General features: G+C 37.4%; 1 protein-coding gene across 1 annotated transcript in view; it reads right to left on the bottom strand.

Moving 5' to 3' along the window:
* Positions 1-596: 596 nt before the first annotated feature.
* LOC139688614 (filaggrin-like) overlaps positions 597-23,854 on the bottom strand; it is a 54,761-nt gene continuing 31,503 nt past the window's right edge. Inside the window, exons 7-10 of the mRNA XM_071586162.1 lie at positions 18,863-18,961; positions 5,366-5,520; positions 3,138-3,342; positions 597-1,577 (exon numbers count right to left, since the gene is read on the bottom strand). Of these exons, the coding sequence (XP_071442263.1) occupies positions 1,167-1,577; positions 3,138-3,342; positions 5,366-5,520; positions 18,863-18,961 (870 nt within the window). The 3' untranslated portion in view covers positions 597-1,166. The remainder of the gene's footprint in view (positions 1,578-3,137; positions 3,343-5,365; positions 5,521-18,862; positions 18,962-23,854) is intronic.

The raw sequence follows: 23,854 nt of genomic DNA, 5'->3' as shown, positions 1-23,854 counted from the left end.
GTCCAGAGGATGGGGTTTAACTTTCACCAGGGTTAAGACAATTTATAATACTTGGATTGGAGAATAACTAATATCCACACTTATAAGCAGGCTGATTAAACAATCATTTGGAGTGATGCAAAATAATACGATACCATTTCTGTAGGAAAAATCTAAACATAAATTGAAAATTCAAATTTTACATGACTGAAAAAAACTTAATTTCAGTCATAACCAGATTACTTACACACTTGAGATGGGTATTTGAACAGACAGTCCTGATGGTCAGTAGCTGCATTAAAAATGTTACATGGATATTTTAGTTTTGGTTGACTTTCAGAGACCAAATATTATCATGGGAAGAGTACAAGCAAGATACTCAAAAGATGTTTTCAACAGAAATTAATAGATGCAGTAATATTTAGGAACATAACAGGTTTATATGAATCAAGAGAGAATATAGTTCCTTTGCATTAAATAATGTTCTACTTTTGAACGTTTACTCACAAAATAGGCCAAAGATCAAAAGTGAAAATGGGAACTGCGGATTATAATAATAACTTTATTTATAAATAAGTCATATATATATATATTATCAACAGATATTCTATTACTCTTGTGTGCCAGTATAATTTCTTTATTACAAGTCTTTGAGTTTATTACATAGCATACATAATCTGTCCCTTTCGAATTGCAAATGAAAAGAACTCATAAAAATCTAAGAGCGAGTGGAACAGCAATTCAGATGACTATTTCACTCAATTCTTAACCTAACAGATTACCATTCAAGAATGAAAACCCAGATATATCCACCCAAAATCATATGAAATAAAACTGAGAGCCCAAACTAATTCACTCAGACAAAACGAAATTAGTCACATATCCATCTAATAATTTCATCGATTATTCATGCCTCCCAACAAATTTCATTCATTTTGTACATGATGTATTAAGCCCCATCACGAATGTCACATTGAAATGGGCCAATAACACCTCACTTGCATCTGTTTTGTGAGTGAATCTTTGAAAAAAATGGGTCAATAGTTCTCCTATCAACAAACATGATTCGATTTGAAATTGGGTGTGCCACTGGTTTTGGAGGAGGGACATCTCTCGGGGAGGGAGTAGTTTAGAGAACAGCAGGGGAAGCAAAGGGTGGAGGGATACTATACAACAAGGGGCGGCACTCAGTTGCACGGGGCCCACTGCGGTATCCGGGGCAGGGCATTCGGTGGGAGGGCCGTTGACGATCCCCCAGGTGCAGTCGCCATGGGCACTGGTGGCGCGCCGGTGGGATTGAGGGGGGTTAGCTGTGGGTGCTGCTGAGATGTCACTGACTGCTTGGGCTGCACTTGCAGCTGGGAGAAGGCATTCGAGGGTGGGGTTGTGGGCGCGGAGGGGTAAGGGTAGTGGGCTGCTGGGTTGGGTGTGGCCACGTCGCACCCCGACTGGTGGATGGTGGGGGATGAAGTGGAGAGGTGGTGGAGGAGGAGAGAGGGTGGGGGAGAGCCAGGCGGTGGAGGTGGGGGTGAGGCATCGTCATCTTCATCTTCATCTTCTTCTGTTGACTCCACACGTATCTGCCGAATTATCTTCACCTGTCGACAAGAGAGAACAGAACATTTCATTTTTACCATCGTCAAAGGGGACATCTCTGGTTGGACAAATATGCATGTTTTGCTAAAGCATTGTCCACAAACGATACATACATTTTTTGGCAATAACCAATAAGGTAGGCCACCTAAATATATGACGGCTTTTCAGAGAGTAACCTCCATTTTGGTGTTGCATGAGAATTAGCCGAATGGTTTCTGTATTGACACACAGAGTAGGTCAGTACACCTTGAGCTGCAGTGGTTCGAAGGTCAGGCCACTTGTCATTGATTTAAAATAGAGTCTTTATGAACAATACCATTGAAATTCGTGTCTAATGTGAATTTCGTTCAGCGATAAGGTTTTTACAGATAATAAAACTTCAAACCTGCTGGAAATTCATCATTGGGAAATTTGTGCTCAGTACAGACCAAATTCCAATGAGTGACAATGAGGGTTTAGTGCGTCAGTGTTGTCGTTCGTTTGAGAGCGAACGGACACAAGTGGGAAATATCCTTGACTATTAAAAATGTTGAGGACTGGATTTATGTTGATGAAGGCAATCTGGGTTTACAAATATTAACAGAAGAAGAAATAGTTGATAGTGTTTTGGCAGTGAGTAATGGTTCTTTAGATTATGAAGGGAAGCTTGCTGAAAAATCTTAAAGGTCCACGACAGCCTGGACACTATCATACATTTTGTAGATGAAATAGACCTGTTGTGACAAAATACAGCGGACATTTGAGAACTCTACAGGAGATTGTGATTCATAGGTAACTCCAAAGAAGCAAGCAGGGTAAAATAAATAGCTTTTCCAAAATATTTCTCTCTTCTTCCTATACAAGATACACCTTCACAGCCAAGTACATCACATGCCAATGATGGAATGTACATAGAAAGTCCATATGCAAATAATTAATTAAACCTTTTCAAGTGTGGTTTAAAAACAATTAAATCTTTTCCTCATTCTGGTCGTTTATGTTCCATAGCATTAATTTTTTTATCATTTCATATCATCGAATTTGTCTTTCTAATTTTAATTTTAAACACACTTTGAGTTGGACAGAATTCATTCGTGGAAAGTGACATCAGTACCTAGCTTTTAAATTTTGATAAAATGGTCATCTTGTACTAGAAAACCATGAAAGAATAATCTCAAACAAGATTTCAGTGTTATAACATGTGTTATTTTAAATCATTACATATCATGAAATTATTAATAATTAATTTTTATCATAATGATCGTGAGTAGACAAACAAATTGCTCTCACTGGTTATTAAAATGTTGACAGTTCCTATCACATGTTGTCTCATAGAAAAACATCAGCTGCAATATCCACATATGTTTCCGTAAGGCGAGTAAGTTACACACTTAGGTATTTTCCTATTGTGTGTGTGTGTGTGTGTGTGTTTTGTTTCTGTGAGCTCTACTTACTTACTTTTGATGAAATGATCTGTTAATCTCATATTGATACGATTTTTTTTACAGCGACAGGACTTGGATTCAGTATTTTCAACGTTTCCAAGGCAATGTTGCACAGAGACATTAAACAGTTTCACAAACCTTTATCTTCTTCTTTTTCCGCAAGCGTTTCTCCTTGGGCACCTTGCGCATGGGAGGTGGTGGGGATGGCAGATCTTCTCCAGCAGACGGTGATGTCCCATCCCCGGGCCGAACACCATCTGCAAACATCACAGACTTCCTTTGACCTTGGGTCCCTGAATTGAGGCCATGGCTGATCCCTCCGGAAGGAATTGATGGCTTCTCTCTGAAATGAACGTGTTACTTCAGTATGACAAACTTCGAACCTTTAAGACATTAAAAGAACATAAACTAACACAGAATAGAAATTTCAATGGGGGAGAGAATCAGCCAGCCATAATGGAGACTTGGAACATGCCATAACCAACTGGATTTAGGAGCAGAAATATAAATCATTATTAAAAAAACAAGATATTCTGCAAGTAAAATGACAAAGTTTTTAATCTGCAGGCAATTCATTTCTCCAATGACAAGGCAATGTGCTATAGTCAATTTAGGTTTAGAAAAAATCCACATTAAGATCAGCAACAAATTATTACAATTTTCCTATGATTTATTACAATTAAAAGATTCTTGTTCTCCTCCTGTCCCAAGAGCTTTAATTGATTGACTGATTGATGTGTATTGGCTCCTAAAATACATGTTTTGAGACACGTATGGAACACATAACATTGATAGCAAATATTCCAGACAGACAAATACAATTGGAATTTGTAAACAAATGATACTGTCACAAATGAAAGAGAAAACAGCAAACAGGAGCAGTAACAGTGTACATGAGTATAAAATTATTTGTCTACAGAGAGAGATATGAATCAATCCACAGTATAGAATTGATGTTCGCACAGGAACCGATAAGAGTTTATGATTAAATTACAACAAATTCTCCATTTCGCTTAGTTTTCTAGGCAATGATTTCAGGAACTTCACACCAGAATAACAAGGGTTCTCAGCAAACACAGCCGAGTTAAATCCTCAAGTCATTACATGCCCTCCTGTGCTGTGCCTATGTACATCAGCATAGTTGGTTATCAAATTGAACACGGCTTTGTTTTGCTGTACAATAATAACAGCATGGAATATATACACACAGGGAATAGTTAAAATTGTTAAAAAAATAAGTTTAAGGCTCCCAATTGCATTGTAAGAATTTCTAAAATTTAACGGCAATAGATAAGGATTTCATAATATTGTCCATAATTTTTCAACTACAAATCAAAGGGATGCAGCAGGTAGCATAATGTCTAATATTTTTATTGCTTGGTGAACAGCCCAAGAGCAACCCCTAGATTCTGAAATTAATGCTCAAGACGGTCACCATTCAATGTCGCAAACTTAGTCAAAACTTCATTCTCACTAATAGTTGTGATAATATCTTTATAGAAATTCCAAAGAAACTGCAGGAGATACCACAATAGTAACTTTTAACGGAGTCATCCGCTAATATGCATTTCAATGCAACAATTTCAGAGGCTAAAAATCATTCACCTTGACCAGGATCCAAACCCAGATCCCTCAATGTCTGGACTTTGAAGGATCCCAGTCAAGGCGAATGATTTTTAACCTCTAAAATTGCCTTCATTGAAATGATATGAGATGGAAACTCTTCTCTCATGCATCTATGGGTGTATTAGGTAAATAATAATTTGTAGATACAATATAATTTTTGGATAACCACAAGTGATTTTGCACATCCAAAAGTCATATAAATGGATTACATAGTAAAATATTTATTTATAATGTCACAACAACAATTAAAATGTAGTCATATCAAGTCATTAAAAAATCAAATGATCACATTTTTTTTCAAATGTTGGAAGGGGCACATTAAATCTGTTCATATTTGTTAATCCCCTGACTAACTTCAAGGCACAATCTAAGAGATATGAATAACTTGTTCAATGACAGGTTATCTCAAATATCAAATTAATGGTCCAGGAGGAACATGAAATTTTTACATGTATTTAATAAGCAGTGCCAATCTATATTATAACATATTATTCTGAAAACGAAATTGAATGATTCTATGCTATCAACCTCTTCACGTTTACTTATCTCTGAAAATTGTAGACATAGTTTAATCATCACTGACAAATAGGAAAAAAGCATGATATTACAATATAATAGTGGCTCAATAATTATAATGGCATTTTCCGGAGAATCTCACGAAGAAAAGAATGAAGGAAATCAATGCAATGTCCAATACCAAAAATGTTGCAGTCGAAATTCTTCGCATGCCAAGCTCTCACCTTAATCCCGGTGGAATGAGGATTCCCCGCGTGGCTGGCGGAAGGACAGTATTGCACACAAATCGAGGCTTTTTCCTCTTTTCTTTAATCCGACAAACCTGAGGACTTTGCTCTTCAAAATCATCCTCCTCACCAGAAACCTTCGTCATTGCCTCCTGCCAAAGAAAAATTTGCACGTTTTTACTGATGATTTTAACCTCAATATGGATAGGGAGTGCTATGCCGTGCCATTTCAAATTCAGGCCTTCATCGGCATGTGGGGGGCACAAGGACAACCTTAGAATGCTTGCCAAAACGTTTTGGAAGCACTATATCCCCTGGATCCACTGAGAACCTCTTTGTTTACAAAGAATGGTCTAATTTCTCATAAGTCAAAGAATAAATTTACACATGAATACCGTCAAAGAGTAATAAAAATATTTGAAAATTTGTAAACAGTTTCCCCAAAACACTATATGCAACAATTATTAATTCCTGGAAAATAAAATCCATAGTTTCACCATGACAGAACTCTTGCGCACATTTTCAAACAAATGAAATCAAGGTCATCAATCCGCAGCTGTGCATTGTGTAAACAGAGTTGTTTCAATAAAAAAAACATCAGTTTCATACAAGGTTTATGATGATCCCCTTGCACCGTTTGAGGGTATTAGTCTCCAGAAGACACACTGTGGAACATCGATAGTATTCTGTGAATATTATTCTTTTCATCTAAATGGACATTTTGGTAATGTTAAACAGAAAATATAAAAATATGCTTAAACAGTCTATTATGCATGGTCATATGGAAAAGCATAAATTATTGCACAAACATATAAAGATCTACCATTGAAGTATTGAATAAATTTTACATAATTTGACAATGGACTCTTCAACTAGTGATGACAAACATTCAACCATATACCACATACAACATTACATTTCACAATACGTATATTCCATAGTTTATATTAATATATTTTTATCATTTATTATCCACTTATGCAGCAACAATAAAAATATTCAATAACAAATATTAAATTAAGAATTATTAACCAAAAACACTGTGGTAACTTCCATATATCAGATCAATGTGCAGTACCAAATTGCAAGATTAGGTGAAGTGATTGTTCTGATGGCAAATCATAATGTATTCCTGTATTTATTTTATTTTGATGGTCTATTGTCTAAGGTAGGTTTTGAGTAGACACAGACTGAACACTTCCACATACTTCCTTCTTCCCTTCATTCTGTCTAACATGCCTATTCTCTTTTCCTTCCTCGTTTGCCTAACATTCTCCCCTCTATTACATTCTTCAACATCCAACTGCCGATCCTTACGCCCCTCATCCACCTTCCCCACTTCCTCATGATTTCTGCCAGTGATCACCTCACCTTCCCCACAACACCTAGCCTTTCCTCATTTGTTTTCCTTTCTGTCCACTTCACCTTCTCCACACCCACATCTCAAAAACCATCACTCTATGCCCCTAAACTTGGGCAGATTCTTTTATCAAGTTGGAAAATTATAAATCATATTTCTCTTCATGTTCATATTTTTCTAAAATCACAGGAAACACCTAAATCATCATTTTTGGTAAATGATGCACAAAAATGAGTTTCTATGGCTAGAATAATTAGGCCATCTAATGAGAATATTTTTGGAGCAATTTCTAAAAATCACCTTCTAATACTTTTATTATGTACAAATTTTACATCACAAAATTACTATGCGGTTAAAAATTGAATTATATCATTGATGATCCTATGATGCAGACAAAATATGAAAATGATAAATTTCTCATGAGTAGAATACATATGAGAGAAACTAAATTATTTTAAAAATAGGCTTTGAGCATGACAATATTGAGAAAAATATTAAAACACTAGGAACTGAGTACACAAAAATTTGTACGAATTATCTAAAATCTAAAAAAATATGTATCTATATTAAAATGAAAAACTAGTCATCTTCACAATATGAAAAAACACTTGAATACCCTCAATGGAATTAAAACTGTACTACGCCACAGGCTAGCACTAATGCCTACCATGCTAACTTTGATTATCACAGATTGAGAATACCTATGAGATAAAATTCTTAAATTGCTCAAAGAGCCTAATAGTTAGAAAACTATAGGAAATTTTTTTAAAGGCATATGAACTACAATAAAAAATTAAGGCAGAATTAGGAACTGAAAGCTCTTCTGAAAAGCAAATTTGGATGCCGGTTACATTGAGGTTGGTAGTGTTCCACATCTGTTTCCTAAAACAATCACGTCAGAATATATTTGAACAATTATTTTGAAAATCTAGCAAATCTTGAAATGAAGGAAGTAACTTTGTAATTCCACACACACATTATTACAATAAAAATTACAAAGTTATTTCCTTCATTTCAATGTGTTGTGTAAATTCCATAAAGTTATGCCTGAGACAACAAATTTCTAGCATATCTTATTCGAGTTGTATCTAATGCTTTAAACACCTTTTGTGATGATCCTAGATACATCCACCATTCAATAAAAAGGACCTGATCTCAGTGAAAAACCACATTTCCTTTACTTTGCATCAAATTTAACCCCAAATGAGTCCGATTTTACTCAAGATGGACCTTCATCTTCCATCAATACGTGCTCTGAAAAAAGGTAAAATGAAGAAGAAAATAAACCCTAAGATACCCACCCATCACAGACTCGAACTGCGCTTATATATCCTTAAAAAACAAATAACACAGAACCATAGAGATTCTTTAACTAAACCTTCATATTTGATGAAACAATGCAAGTGGCAGTCAGATATTTAAGTGACACATACGCACAGTATTTATATAATGATATTTTATCATCCAGGAAGGTGAATCATGAAGTTCTACTGTCAATTCATTTGAAATAAAAATATTAAATGATAACTGCCATTCATATACAGAGAAATGCAAATTAAAAATGTAAACGTGCCTTTGAATTAGTACGCCTGTATTTCAAAGCAGTGTCCTATTTTCCCTTAAGGAAAGCAGATGAGCATACCCATTGTCCTGGTTTGCCATCCTGTGATACATTAGAAATTACAAAATCAACACGAAATAAGAACACTGGTCATTTTATCCCTCCTGAGGTAATCAGTGGTTGAATGCACTACTTCCATGCGCCACCACAAACACTGTCAGCTACAGAGAGGAACGATAAGCATTGACTTTGGCTTAAAGAGTTCATCCAACCAACAAGTTTATTCCTTTTCGTACATTTAAAGAAAGCCATCTTTGAAAACTGAAACTAAGGCATTGCGAGAGGAGCACGTCAAGACACAAAAACATATATTTCAGGGTAAGATCATAACTTCAGTCCCTTCAAATGCTTGTACATACAAATATCATTGGTAACATTTTATACGATATTTTAGTGCACATTACTCATGTCATGATCACATTTATAATGTTTGTCTATCAGGATTTAATTCTTTTTTACTAAACCAAATTCATTTGTGATGCTAGCATGTAAGAATTATAATGCACTTCCCAAATCAGGGTTCGACACACTTGTACATGTAATGAATTCCTATACACACTACATAACTAAATACACACATTAATATGCATGTGGCATTTTGATTCCGAGACAGCTCGAATGGCCAAACCATTTCCCATCATCATAATGAAAATTAGTCATTGGTATCGTAAGAATATTAGGTTTGAGGTCCCATGCGACAGGCCTTATGATGATTTAATTCTAACATTTAAATCCCAAGGTAATATTTATGCTGTGCATATGATATTGCATTATTAATTTTCAATTCTAATTCTTGTGTCTGACATTTATCTAATATTATTTTTTATATAGGTCAACTCAAATGATTTATGTAATTATTAATACTTCCAAATGCAATTTAAACATGCAGATATATGGAAATCCACTGGCCATATTCTATTAGCAGTAATGAGATAATTGAGAAGAACCTAGAATACAAAAAGGATGTGTTTGTCTGTTTCATAGATTTTGAAAAAGCAATCGAAAAGAGTAAATTGGGTAGAATTAATTCATGTATTGCATAAAATAGGAATAGATTGGAGGGAAAGGAGACTAATCTGCAACCTGTACATGTCTCAGACTGCTCAGGTGCGAGTGGGGTACGGGGAGTCCGGTTGGGCAGTGTTAGGAAGAGGCTGGAATGAAAGTCAGAGGGGAATTCGTAAAATCAATTAGATTTGCAGATTATCCAACTTTAGTTTGTCGGTCAGCTGAGGGATTATAAGGATTGACGAGTGAATTGGAAATTCATTATTATAAATATGGGATGAGAATCAATATAAATAAAAGGAAGATTATGGAGTTTTTGAGGAGAAGAAAGAGTTAAACGTTAAAATAGGAGGGCAAAAACTACAGGAGGTGGCACAGTTTACATATCTCGGAAGTGTTTTGGACCAAAATGGTAAACGTAGTTGGGAATTGATGACAGGGACATGACTAAGGAGGATTCGTAAAAACTTTGACATGGAGCGTAGCTATGTACGGCTCGGAAACGTGGTCATTGAAGCAGGAGGATGGACGTAGACTGGAGGCTTTTGAAATGTGGGTGCGGAGAAGAATGGAGAAGGTGAAATGGACAGAGAAGAAAACAAACGAGGAAGTTCTTGGTATGGTGGGCGAAGAGAGGGGTTCGTTGGGAGAAATCCTATGGACACAGGAGAAATGGATGCAAAGCATATCAGCAGTGGGATGTTCAAGACTGTGAGAGAGGGGAGAATGGGAAGTGAGGAAAGAGCAGGAATTAGGAAATAGGCATGCCAGATGGAATGAAGGGAGGAAGGAAGTACACAGAGATGAAGAGGGACTTGTAGAGTGGGATGTTGGGTTGTGTTTGTTTGGAGAAACAAGAGAATGTATTAATCTACCATTGTGTCAGCTCTGTGCATCCAAAACCTACCTTAACAGGTAGAAAACCAAATTAAATAATATTATTTATCTTGTGCTCATGAGCACATGCCATACAATACCATCAAAGAAAGGATAAAATACTAAAATAGACTGAGCTTAATAATCACAGATCATCTTACTTATCAAAATGATTCACTCAAAAAAATGCAAAGCCATGACAAAATTGCAACTTAATGCCAGGTTGATGGGTGAATTATTTGTACCAGTGCTAGGTGATGTCTACCATCACCAAACAAACCAACCTTTGGGTTGATTACTATGATTTTGGACTCCAAACTGCAAGAATTGGCAGTGCAGGCTCCGGGAATTGATCAGTGGGATTCTTTCCAGGATCTAGAACTTTGCTGTGTACATCTTCACCAACGGAAGCTTCAATGACCACTCTCAACCAAAGAGAACACGTTCAGAAGGGTTTATAAAGGGTATGCCTCCGCTAAGAGATGCTTAAACAGGGCAGCTTCTTCTTCTTGTGCAGATGCTAAGAGATGCTTAAACAGGGCAGCTTCCTCTCGGGACAAACTCCTTCGGCCAGCCTTGAAGATGCAAATGTTCTAACTCTGACAGTAGAAGGCATGTTATCTTTGGCCAATACCTCAACTGTTCTTCAGGCAAAATGATCAGTCATTTGTTTCTTCATAGTTGAAGTCAGATCTTCAGTGAATGGTTGCTTCAATCATGGTCAATCCTTAAGACTTTACAGCCATTTATTAACGTAAGGATATGAAACATGGTTTTAGCATAACAGTTTCAGATTTAACTTTGTGGAATTCCTTCATGATGAGAGTAAAGTAAGAAACTTTGCACTTGCACATAAAGATTCAATACTTCACGACCATGGTTTCGATGCTGCTCATCATCATCGGGTGACATACATAAAATTTTTTCAACTTATATAGCCTGGCTCCATAAGGGTAGGACGGTTGAAAATTTTCTTATGTATGTCACCCGATGATGATGAGCAGCATCGAAACCATGGTCGTGAAGTATTCAATCTTTATGTGCAAGTGCAAAGTTTCTTACTTTACTCTCATCATGGTTTTAAAAATTATTCTACATAATTATACATTGTAATATTGAACTAAGCCCCTGTAAATCCTAACCCATCCAGCAGTGCGCACCCGATTACATAGACTTCCTCACTGCCATACTCCAAACAAAAATCCCTTCAGTGAAAGCTGACTGACTATTTACAGTGCATCACCTCCTCTCCTCCATCTTCTTTCCAGAAACACCCCTCAAAAACCTCTCCCCAACACATGATAATTCATCCGATGCTCCTTAACTGTGCCCAGGAGCCAGGGCTCAAGACATTCGATCCTCATTTGCTTCCACAGCGACATTTTCTCACTTCCTTGCCCCAGAGATGGTGTTTGCCAGGCAACTGGATGAGTGTGCCTGGTGTTTGACTACCACTTTGAGAAGTCCCGAGGGGGTTTACGAATGGCTTGGCTGCTGTCGGGAAGAAACGTGTACGTGTTTGCATCAGATGGAGGCATGGCTCCTCATGATATTCAAAAGAAACGTAGTTTACAATTTTGCTGCCTTTCACCTTCGATGTCCAAGTGATACCTTCCTGCATGGAGCGATTTTTTTCAGAGTGACTGCTAAGTTGCTGGCTCATTATGTGTGCGCTTATGGAATTACAATTTAAAAATGCCTAATTTTAACGTAAAAATTGCATACAAATTGGCTTTGGCCACTGGGGCAAGCATCAAATACTTTTTGTGTAACCATCCAAACGTACTTTTGGGTTTTAAGGCATTAAAAAAAGAGGCTGATTCCCGAGGAATATTTGGTGGTTCATGTTTTGTAATAACCTGGTATCATTATCCCTCTTCTTTGATAAAATATACACCAATAAACTTAAAAAATAATAAATAGATTGCATTTTATCACGTTGTATTCATGCACCCTGGAAGCAAGATCCCATGATGGAGCCAATAGTCGTGACTTAGTGCATGCCATAAGAGTTGTCTGACCTTGAGAGCACATCCAACCAAAATTTGGAGGCAATCACCACGTCTATTTCATGACTGCTACAACAGCAAAAACGTCAATGGTTTTACAGCAATTGTTCAGTACCACTGCTAAAATTATAAAATACGTGAGCCAATTGATCAAAAATTATAAAATTACAACCCCTTAATGCCTATTCACTCACACTCGGGAGGTTAAGAATATGCATTTTTTTAACATGCTTCAACAGTCGACATTGCTTTCCCAATACTGGAAAGATGCAATATTAAAATACTGCATCCATGTTTGGGTAGACGCTTTTAATTACCCACAGTCAGCCATCAACTGGCATTTGCACTTTTTTCCCGCACAAGGTTTTGAATTGAATTTGATGAATCAAGTGCACTGTAACTTCAGCCAGGATGGAATAAGATTATCCCCAGATTACCAAGGGGCTTTCCCCAGAAAAGATGCCTGCCAGGTAGAGCAGGTTCAAGAATTCCAGTTGGCTGAACAATGAGATATACAATTTCGAATTCTAAACATTTGAATAATTAAGGTGGTACAATATTCATGAATATCACATTATTTCACCTCGAGTATGCATAAGGTATGGCAGTCTTTTAAGTATAACGTTCACTCAGAAGGTTTACAGCAGGCTTTGCTAACAGCAAAACTTTACTTAGTTCAGTTAAAAGTAAAAGCCTGATAAAATTAACTTCAGTTAAGTCATAACTAACTTTAAAGTCATCTTCAAATTAATTTAATCAAGCTGTTTTTACTCCCACTAAAAAGTTATCTCAAACAATCAGTCCATTTCTTGAATACCGAATTACCTCACAATGTAATCAACTCATAATTATTCTCATGAGGACCCGTTTTGTCTGGCAAACTAACTTTTAACATGCCAAGGTATGCTAAGCTTTACCTAATGAAATGAATATGCTAAATTGAGAAATCAATCGAAAAATTAATGAACAAGTTATGAGGTAGTAAATAAAATACCTCTTTAACTTAATATTTCACACAGTCAAGTTTCACGTGGTGTAGTTTCAAGTCTGGTACTAGGCTCAATTCCAAGTGGAGAACCTACAACACCCCCACCTAAACTCACCCACGTGATTTCTTGGATACCGTATCTTTTGGAGAAACCTTAGCCAACGCAGCAAAAAGGAACTGATCCCCCTTATTTGCCCCAGTAATGCCTAAGGATTTCACTTTACTTCAGGGCTTAGCACCAGTATGCTCTACCCCCCCAACTGTTAAACCAACATTACGGTGAAGGCTTGTGGTACATGCCGTGATGTTAGGTAGGACAAAATCTTAAGAAATTTAAACAATGTCGGAGAACTCATGGGCACCACTTGTCTCCATATTCTCACTAAATTCTTCACACTTATTAAATTAAACTATCATCCATGTTGTCCAATGCTGCAACTAAACATAAACAGGAAGATCATTCCTTTTAAAAAATACCATGTTTTTAAATTTTTTTCTTGCGTGGTGCTGCATGTTTGAGTAAGTGTAATGAAGCGTTCAAAGGGAAGGTTTACAGAACGTGCGCTTTCATGGGGATCAAGGGGTGGTGGCTAACATATGAAGTCTATCCAATGAATACGCTAACTGTCCCAATCTGGTGGCCATGACGTGGACTAGAGGCGCTGCTAGTTGCCTCTGAGACCCAATGACGAGCCAGCCGTCTGTCTGCGCTTGGCGGATCGTCAATCTGTGCATGTGATGCTATGTTACGTTAGTTTCTGTTGTCCTCGTTTTTACTGTTTGTCGAAATTGGAAATTGACGAAAGCACGGAGCAACGAATCTACGTCAAGTTTTTTGTTGAAGTGCAGTGGTAAAAGTTATCAAGTGGGTTAAATCAAACCGAAAAATCAAGAGGAAGCCGATCGGAAATCAAAATTCATGCTCCTGGTGTTCTTTGATGTGGAACAAAGGTGTTGTTCATCATGAATTTCTTTTTAAAGGACAAACAGCACATAAATGCTGAGGTCCACCTTACAGTTCTCGAGCGTTTGAGAGATTGCGTGCGCCATGTGCGGCCAAATTGGACCATTGAAGGCGATGGATGGATCCTTCGCACCATGACGACAATGCACCCCTGAACATTCAGCATTGATTGCTCGCCGGTTTCTGGCAGAAAGTTCATTCACCATCCTTGAGCATCTGCCTGATTTGCCAGATCTCACTCCCTATGACTTTCTCCTGTTGCCAAATATGCAAAAATGTGATGAGGGGACATATCGCTGGGAAGATGTGGACACAATGAAGTAAGAAACGACGAGAAAACTAAAAAGCCTAACTGCCGAGGACTTCCGAGGGTGTGTTTTAAACAGTGTATGAATAGAAGATGGAATAAGCCTACGAATGGAGAGTGCTTGGAAGGGGACTAAATCGATGTAGGCTACATTTGGCAAAATAAAGTTTTTACGGCCTCGGTGTACTTATTGGACAGACCCTGTACTGCCTTCTCATCTAGAGGACCTGGGTTTGAATCCTGGAGAAGGCAGATATTTTTTAGTGGCATACCGATCCCTATAACGAAAATGCTTTGTCGAGAACATTTGGAGTGAGTACACCATCCATCGAATGAGACATTAAGCTAAGGACCCCTCGGAGCCTTTTGTTAAGAGTAGGCTAATGCAGATGCTGGGTTTCCCTCCACCCTTCCTCCTTTCCGAACCATCCTAATGGCGCAAATGACCTTGGCTATTGGTCGCCTCCCTAAATACTACTACTATGTGTGATATCATAAGGGGAGAAATGGAATTCTGCACAAGTAACCAGGGAAATCCAAGAAATAACATACTCTTGTGCTTCAGAACATTGAAAGATTGTACACTTGACATTGACTTCAAGAATAAATCATTTGTCTGGCATGAAGGGAGAGGTGAAACATCTTAAGGAGTTTGAAACCTTCAAGAAATAGCTTGAATTTGAAGAAGTGAATAAGACCAGTTTATTTCATTAATAATTATGCACTGAAGTACTAAATAAGAGCATTTTTTCTCTGTGCCTCCATCTCTCTCTCCAGTCTTGGAAATCATATGTATTAAAATCTTGGCATGTTTATCATGGGTGCAAAATCATCTGAGATCATCTATTATACTGATTCTCATAAGTTACACAAATTCAATGTTATGCTGACAGAAAATTCACAAGCAACTTTTAACTACACATCTTGATAGCCTAACTCATTTGAGGCAAATTTTTCTTCAGAGATATTTTTGAAAGAATATCAGTTTCTTCAAAGATTGAATTGATGTGTCATGTTTTACATTGGTTATGACAAGAAATAATTGCTTCAGGAGCCTAACTGGAGCGAAGAAAGAAAGCAGTAATGCTTAAAATGAATTGAAAAGAAGAGTGACCATTAAACGAATTTGAAATAAAGCAAGAAGTACTTGTATTCTTAGGGCAATAGAGAGCATTGTTTGGGACGCCATGGCCTACTCCGTGTAATCCATTACTCATTCACTGTGGTGATTCATATTCATTATTTATGCTTGTAAATCACCACAGAGTTGCAAACCCCATTCAAACGAAACCCCCTAACTCCAGAGGTCACTAATATTCCTTGCCATACGATATATGTAAAATAGAAACCAAACGAGGTGCCACAAAACAAATGACAAAACTACATTGAAAGCAATTTAAATTTAAAATGAACGTACCAATGGTCATGAAGCAATGAAAATGAGATAGCCGAGAGACGGTAAACTTGATTGTCACTAGGTTGTTTGCTCGCTCTAGGTTTTGGCACCATTTCTTCTCCTAGGAGCCTGCTTGACAGGCAAAACACCTGCTGTCAGGGTTTTTCTAGGCACTTACCTACCCCTGATACTTATTTCCTTAAACATAACAGTTCCAGGTTCAACTTTGTGGAATTCCTTCATTATTAGGGTAAAAAAGAAACTTTACACTCAAACTTGTTTCCTTGTTTTTTGTTTGTGTGATTGACAGGTCCCTGGAATAGGAAGATTCCTTGCAAACTCTGAATGAAGGAGTGTGTGCGATTCACAAAGGTCTAATACAACCAAGTGATTGCGTGTTCAAAGAAGTCCTTTCTGTTTCAATTGTTATTTCTATGTGATTGTCGGGTCCCTGGCATAGGAGGAATCCTTGTAAACCCTGAACGAGTGAGTACTTATGAATTGCAAAGGTCCCTATTTTCTAACACACCCGAGCGATTTAGTGAATGAGCGAAAGCGTGAGCGCATCCGTTTTATAATTTTGCATTTATCTGTGTGATTGCCGGGTCACTGGCATACGGGGTATCCTTGTAAACCCTGAATGAGTGAAAGAGTGTGATTCACAAAGTTCTAACACATCTGAGTGATTGAGAGATTGTGAACGGGATCTTGGGCCTTTTCTTTTTAATTTTTATTGTTTTTTATTCCTGTATGAGTTCAATGGGTCCCTGGCATAGGAGATATCCTTGCAAACCCTGAGTGTGTGTGTGTGAATGCAATTAACGAGAGGGACTGTTATTCATTAACACACCCTAGCGACTGAGTAATTGTAAGTTTGTTTTAATTTTTATTATTAATTTTGCCTTTTTGTGAGTGATTGAGGTAAACGTGGGCCTATGTTTCCCAAACACACCCAAGTGACCTTGTGTGTGTTCCCTATCTTTCCCCTCACTTTATTTGACCTTCTCCCCCCTTTCAACAAACCTAGTGCCAATCAAGTCGATGTTCTCTAACATCTCATTTTCTTTACTTCGAAAGCATTAAACACTGATAGAGTGAGAACTACAGCATTGATTCTCGTTGATTTCGGGACAGATCCTGCATTCAAAGTCTTTGGGGCCAATGTTGATTTTTCTTAAGGATTCAGACGACATTTTTAGTGAAATTCTTCCCATGTAAAAACTCAGCACAAATAAACATTAGGTATTCAAATATGCACTTGATTGCCATCCATAGCGAGCCGATTGCATTATTTCGAGCCAAGTTTACAAATAGCATCAAAGCGATAATTCAACATGCATTTAAGTGCTCACATGAACTGGGAGGTATTTAACAATTGAGAAATGGCATCAATCATAAACTCAGGAGTTCACCTAGTCCCAAATTAAATGTTGAAAATCCATAGTTATGAAATCAGCACAAAGGACTACATAATTTTATCATTACTTGGCACATTTCCAGCCTTTTTTTGCTGTCGCCCAGGAAGGTTTAAGAGCTAGGTCCACAGGATGTAATATCCTTGATCCAGCAAGACAATTTGTTATTGTTCTGGAGTGTATAATTCTCTGTTTTAAAATGGGGTCATGAAACTGACGTTCAACGACATTGCTAATGATCGCTGACACGTACCCACATTGACAGCAAAATTGCAAACTGAACTCTTTAAATGAGAAACTGTGTGAAATATCAAATTGATGCCAATTGTAAATCAAACCTTTACGCTATATTTAGTGGAATGGTAAAAGACAAAAGCTTTGAGTCCGAGTTAGAAGTTAGTTTTCCAGAGCGATGACCACAATTGTGCATTTGATAAGAGTACAGTCATATAGGGTTAGTTTTGAAATCAAGCAAAAGCATAGCTTTGACCCATTGCAAATTCATTCCCTCCTCAAATGATCACTGCTAAATCTTAATCGAAAGTTCTTCATGCACATTTTGGACAGTGGTACGATTGCACTTACTCTTAAGTGCCAAATCCGTTAATTAAACCCTTTGACGATGGATGCACTTGGGAGTCTGTGCATTCTGAGCACATGGCTTATGCCCAGGTGGATGTGTGCGATAGATATGGGCAGCTGCTGATGGGCACAAGGCAGTACTTCTAACACGAGGTAATAATTCTATCAATGGATTGGTAGCATGAAATTTTTCATGCATAGCACAAAACCTTCCAGAATTCAAAAAAACCAATTAAATAAATAATAATACTTCATAAAATTAATTTTTTAATGAATTTTCGAGAATACATGTCTGACTTTTTGACTTCGACAACATCTAGTAACGTTCAACTGTAACAAAAACCAGCACTAACACTTTTTTTTTAATCATCCAAAAGAGGAGGTCATAGGAGCAGCGCTTCTCACACCATTAGTTCTTTTCAACTTGAGAACTTGTTTTTCACACTAATGAAAAAATCATTGCTTAGTTGAAAATCACCAAATTAAGCCTTAGACATTGACTGGATGACTTTGGATTCTTTGTTTGGATGTAAAAAAAATCACTACCATGAAAATAAATGAATGGGAAATTAAGAATCCAGGGCAGTAAGTCTATGGCGTGAGGACGACGAGAAGTAACAATGGGCAACACAAACGGTATAACTAAGAAAGCACACAACAAAACCAAATAATGTCCTGTCTTGAAGCACATCCCTCTTTGCTACGGAACACTCTAAAACCACATCAATCAACTGAGAATTGACAGCAAAAGAGATGCAGGGACAATATAATTCCAATGCACCAAAGGAGGACAACAGGGCAATATGAATGATATAACTCTCGTCCTGCACAGATCATGAAGCTTTTTTGGGCCATTTTTTTCCTTAAAACCCCTTTTATGGTCATTATCAAACAAAAAATGGAATTACTTTTAAGTTGGGCTCAACGTTTTACTTATAGAAAATGAAGCCCACCAGCTAGCAACACACCTGAATATATGCTACTTCTTCAGGGTCAATGCAATAATCTTCTGGCATAGCATTCGTTAATGGGTCAGTGTTAGACATAGCATCCTCTACAGGAGACTTCTGAAAGATAAAAAGAAATAATAGAGTACTGAATAGGAAATTCAGGTGAATTCAGGTTAATTAAGCATTAAATGACAAAAGGTTACAGGCATCACAATTTATCACATAATATTCATTTCCTTAATAGTATCAATTAGATGAAACCAATCTACATTAAGGAAGTCCATCCAGAAAGGATCAAACCAGTCAATATTTTGAGAAAAACGCCCTCCCTTTAGGACAATGAGGCGTTCTTAGTTGTCCCCTTTTCCCAAGTACTCCCTTTAGGGACCTCACACAGACTCATCCCAGCCTCCCTCTTCCACTTTTCAAAAGAATCGGCAAAGTCCTTTTCATCGCATGGTCTTCAGAGCTGCCTCGTCACACTCTCCTCTATCTCTCCTCTATCTCAATGTCAACCGACTGTTGGGAAGACTACACTTTTGCTTCAGGGTCATCACTAAAGACCCATGACTCATCTGCAGTTACACCCTTTCTTAGGAAACCCAGGTCATCATTTGCGGTTTGGAGCAAGTCCCATGCAATTGCAGCACGAAATTCTTGATGTTGAAAAGACAAAAGAGAATGCAACGAGGCAGCTCTGATGACCATTCGACAAAAAGGAAGTGTGTGAGGTCCCAAAGGAGAGTATTTTTCAAGGGGACAACTAAGAACGCCTCATTTTTCTCAAAATATTGCATGGTTGGATCATTTCCAGATGGATCTCGTGTGCCCATCATAAAAACCATCCTGCCTTAACTGGTAGATCACCGATTATTATTATATATAATATATATATATATATAATATATAATATTTGCACACATATATCACATTGTATTGACCAAGTCTTTCTGATTTGTATTCCAAATACACAGAACATCCATACAATCCACAACACAGTCTAACAAACTATATTAGTATGCATTAGTTAATAATGCTCCCTCAGTTAATTTCATGTATGCACACAAGGATGAGATTTCCACATGCTGCCCTTATTTCCACCAACAATTTAATTCCCCTGAATCGTCATCCACCGCCATTATGCTTTATGTCCCCCTGCCTCTGGCCTCTCCGCCCCTCGTTAAAATGCCAGCAGGGTGCAAAGTTGGGTAAACATATTGCACAAGATTACATAAGGACAGCACCACACCTGCCCCTTCATTCCACCACAACCTTGCAAGTTTGACTCAACACAAACACTGCAGCTTGGCCATTCACTCATTCAAGTGCGGAAGTATGAATTAACTTATTATGAGGGTAGTTTGAAAGGTTGTCGGAATCACCACTGGATGTCAGCACCAGCATAACGAGTTCCCCACATAGTAATAGGTAATCCTTTATGAGTAAACACACTAACACGCCAGTGTCTTGGGAAGAGATCTGTGGTGTGGGCACTAATCTATTGCGTTCACCTTGTAGTTATTCGTGAAGATGGAAAAAATTGAGACTCGAGCAGTGATTAAATACTTCGTAGAGAAAGGTATGAAAACAAAAGAAATTCATGCCGACTTTCAGAACACTCTGAAGGACTTAATACTTCTTCACATTCAACTGTTACCAAGAGAAAAAACGAGTGTAAGCTTGGTCGGGACAGCTGAGATGATGATCTGCGCAGTGGTCGTCTGAAATGTGCAACTACCCCAGAAATTATTGCAAAAGTGCATACAGAATGGTCACGGAGGACCGCCGACTGAAATTACTGAAGCTATAGGGATGTCATCTGAATGGACATTTCACATTTTAACCGTACATTTGGATATGAGAAAATTATATGCTTGATGGGTTCCGCGACTCTTGACTCAGGATCAAACACATCAGAATGGAAATTCCCAAATAATATTTGACCCGCTTTAAGGGCAACCAACAAGATTTTCGGCACTGGTTTGTGACAACAGATGAAAATTGCATCCACTACATTAGCCCAGAGACAAAACAGCAATCAACACAGTGGAAACATGTCGGTTCACCACCACCACCAAAGAAATCAAAGGCATTAAGTTCAACTGGAAAGGTGAAGGCTTCCTGGGATGTGAAAGAGATTCTGCTCATAGGTTATCTTCCCACCGGTCAAACAATGACTGGACAGTACTATGCTAACCTCTTGGACCAACTACAACAAAAGATACCCGAAAGAGGCCAGGTTTGGCAAGGACAAAAGTCATCTTCCATCAAAACAATGCCCTCCAAATATCATTGCCATGGCAAAAATACGTAAACTAAGATACGAATTGTTGCCACATCCGCCTTATTTGGCTCCATCAGATTTCCATCTCTTCCCCAAGCTCAACATTTGCCTTGGTTAACAGAGATTCTCTTCAAACAAGGAACTAACAGCTAATGTAGATGGGTATTTTCCATGACTGAAGGAATCTAATTTTTGAGATGCGATAAAGACATAGGAACATTGCTGGACCAAAGGCACAAGTGTGAAGAGAGAATACATTGAAAAATAAAAATGTTTCGCTGGGTAAACTGGTTTACTTCTATTCCATTCCAAGAACTTTTCAAATTACCCATGAATGTTGGTATATGTTGCATTATGATTAGAAATTCAAGTACATCCCTTTCCCCATAATCCATTTTCTCCCCAAGCAGTTCATTGCAGTTAAGCAGACCTTTTTCCAGCCCCATAATTAGTGGAGGGGCTAAAAGTTTTTCTTGATGAATGATATTAAATGCAATACACCCAATTTATTAAGTATTCATGATAAAAGCTCTAGTGAAAAATATTAACTCATAGGAAATTGTTGTCAATAATGATGGACACAAAATCCACAAACTTATGCCCTAAACAAAAATAGCTTGGCATTTATTCTGTTTAATATCATTTGATTATAATAACCATAACCATGTGCCCAGGTTATTTCAAGTATTGCTAAGAAAAGAGTACATGATCACAGCATCTACATTTCAATCCTTGAAAATAATTTTGCTACAAAAATTCTAATAGTTGTACTGGCATCACAAATCATATTTTTGAATAATTGACAATGGGGCACGTTCACCCACCGTTGCAAGATGCTCTTTCACTTAGGAGACATGGAATATGAAGATAGATGAATCGGTCGATCCATTTACATTTTAAACTTTTGTCCTGAGTTTTATCTGATTTTTGTAATATAATAATTAAAATACATAATTTAATCTATCACCGTGTCAACTATAACATTTCTACCTCATCTAGAAGTGCTTCGAAAGGAGCATGGCATTCAGACAGTTGCCTTGACATTCACCAAAGTCTATGACCTAAATGGATTTCAACAAACACGGTAAAGAGTTCCTACCAAATGGCTTGAAGACCCAAAAAAACTGACGACTTTAGATTCATGACCAAAATGGTAACAAGCAATCCCATGGTAATATCCAATACATATGTTTAATGTCTGTATAAATATCTGAATGATCATTTTTCCATACATACAGCATGCCTGAGAAGTTCTTAGACTACTTTTTTCCAAGAAATAATATGCCTCAGGCAGTCATGCAACTCGTTAAGTGTTATACAAATCACATGAGCAACTAATTGTATATTTGTATAATAATCATACATATTTTGTGAATATGAGAGCAATAGGTTTGTTTAGCTTTTGAATGGGATTATATTTCAACGATGGAAAAGCAGCAAGTGTGCATTGAGATTTCTTTGAAGCTTTTGTTCCTTCAAAGTTTAAATGTTCAAAGTTCTTTTCATGGAGCAGCAGAATTGTACAAAGTTATGAGGATCGCTTTTGTGGATGATGCCCCACCAGTTGCAGAGACAATCAGCTAGTATGGGCAAGATGATGAAGGGTGAAGCAAGCACAATATATTTGGCAGAATAAGGACAGCAAAGAAGGCTTTCTTTCAGAAGTAAATACAAATGTGAACTAGTAATCCTTAAAAACTTATTAATGGAGTGAACTTTAGGCTTTCTTTCTGCAGAAAGTTCGAATGTCAACCAGTAATCCATAAATGCTTCTTAATGGAGCAAACTTTTCCATGGAAGTACAACATGAACAGAGAAGAATAAGATAGAAAGTAATGGAAAGGATACTGGAAGGGATGAAAATGTGGCCCTCCTGAATAATGATAAAAATAAAATGGTAATTAATTGATAGAGTAATTAATGAAGGGAGGGTGAAGTCTTCAAGGACAGTCCCAATAGGAAAGAGAAACTGAGGCCATTATAAGGCATGAGCATTAACTGAAGACTGTCAGTGAAAGGAATATATGCAGAGGGTAAGAATTACAGAGGAAGGCCAATGATAAATTACTAGCAGGAAATGGAAAATACCTGCTCAAGAAACTCTGTACTTATGAATAAATGCAAGAAATTGATAGACAAGAGGATAGTTTGTAAAGCTACTCATAAGTCCCTCCATGGATTGGTTTTCGGCAGAAATTGAATCAACGAGGACCGTAAATGATTTGAAAAATGTAACACCTTGGCTCCAGTAATTAAGTAATTTTTTTAAGAATTCGTTTATTCTCTATTGAAATTCCAAGACCCTTCGGGAGATCCCGCAACAGTAACTTATACCTGAGTCATCCACTAATATGCATTCCAATGCAACAATTTGAGAGTGTAAAAATCATTGGCCTTGACCAGGATCCTGGTGAAGGCAAATGATTTTTACACGCTGAAATTGTAGCAATCTATTGAAATTCTAACTTTGACATTCATTTTATACAACTACTCTTGACTTAATAAGTCAGCTGTAAGACACTTATGTCCCATATAAGACAAAACGCGGGCAAGGAACCAATTCTCCCATGTAATGATATTTCCAGTGAAATGGACATAAATTTTGCCAGTTGGTATATTTGGGCAGTTTTTTTGGAGCACACAATGCAGGAGCGGGTCAAAGAAACAGACTGGCCAACATATTAGGAGCCCAATTGCATCTGAAATATTGAGGAGAAAGGAGGGGG

The sequence above is a fragment of the Hetaerina americana genome, unplaced genomic scaffold (assembly GCF_022747635.1).
Source record: "Hetaerina americana unplaced genomic scaffold, ioHetAmer1.1.p SCAF_21, whole genome shotgun sequence".
NCBI lineage: Eukaryota > Metazoa > Arthropoda > Insecta > Odonata > Calopterygidae > Hetaerina > Hetaerina americana.
The sequence above is the reverse complement of the archived record's forward strand: the minus strand, read 5'-3'. Positions and strand labels throughout refer to the sequence as shown.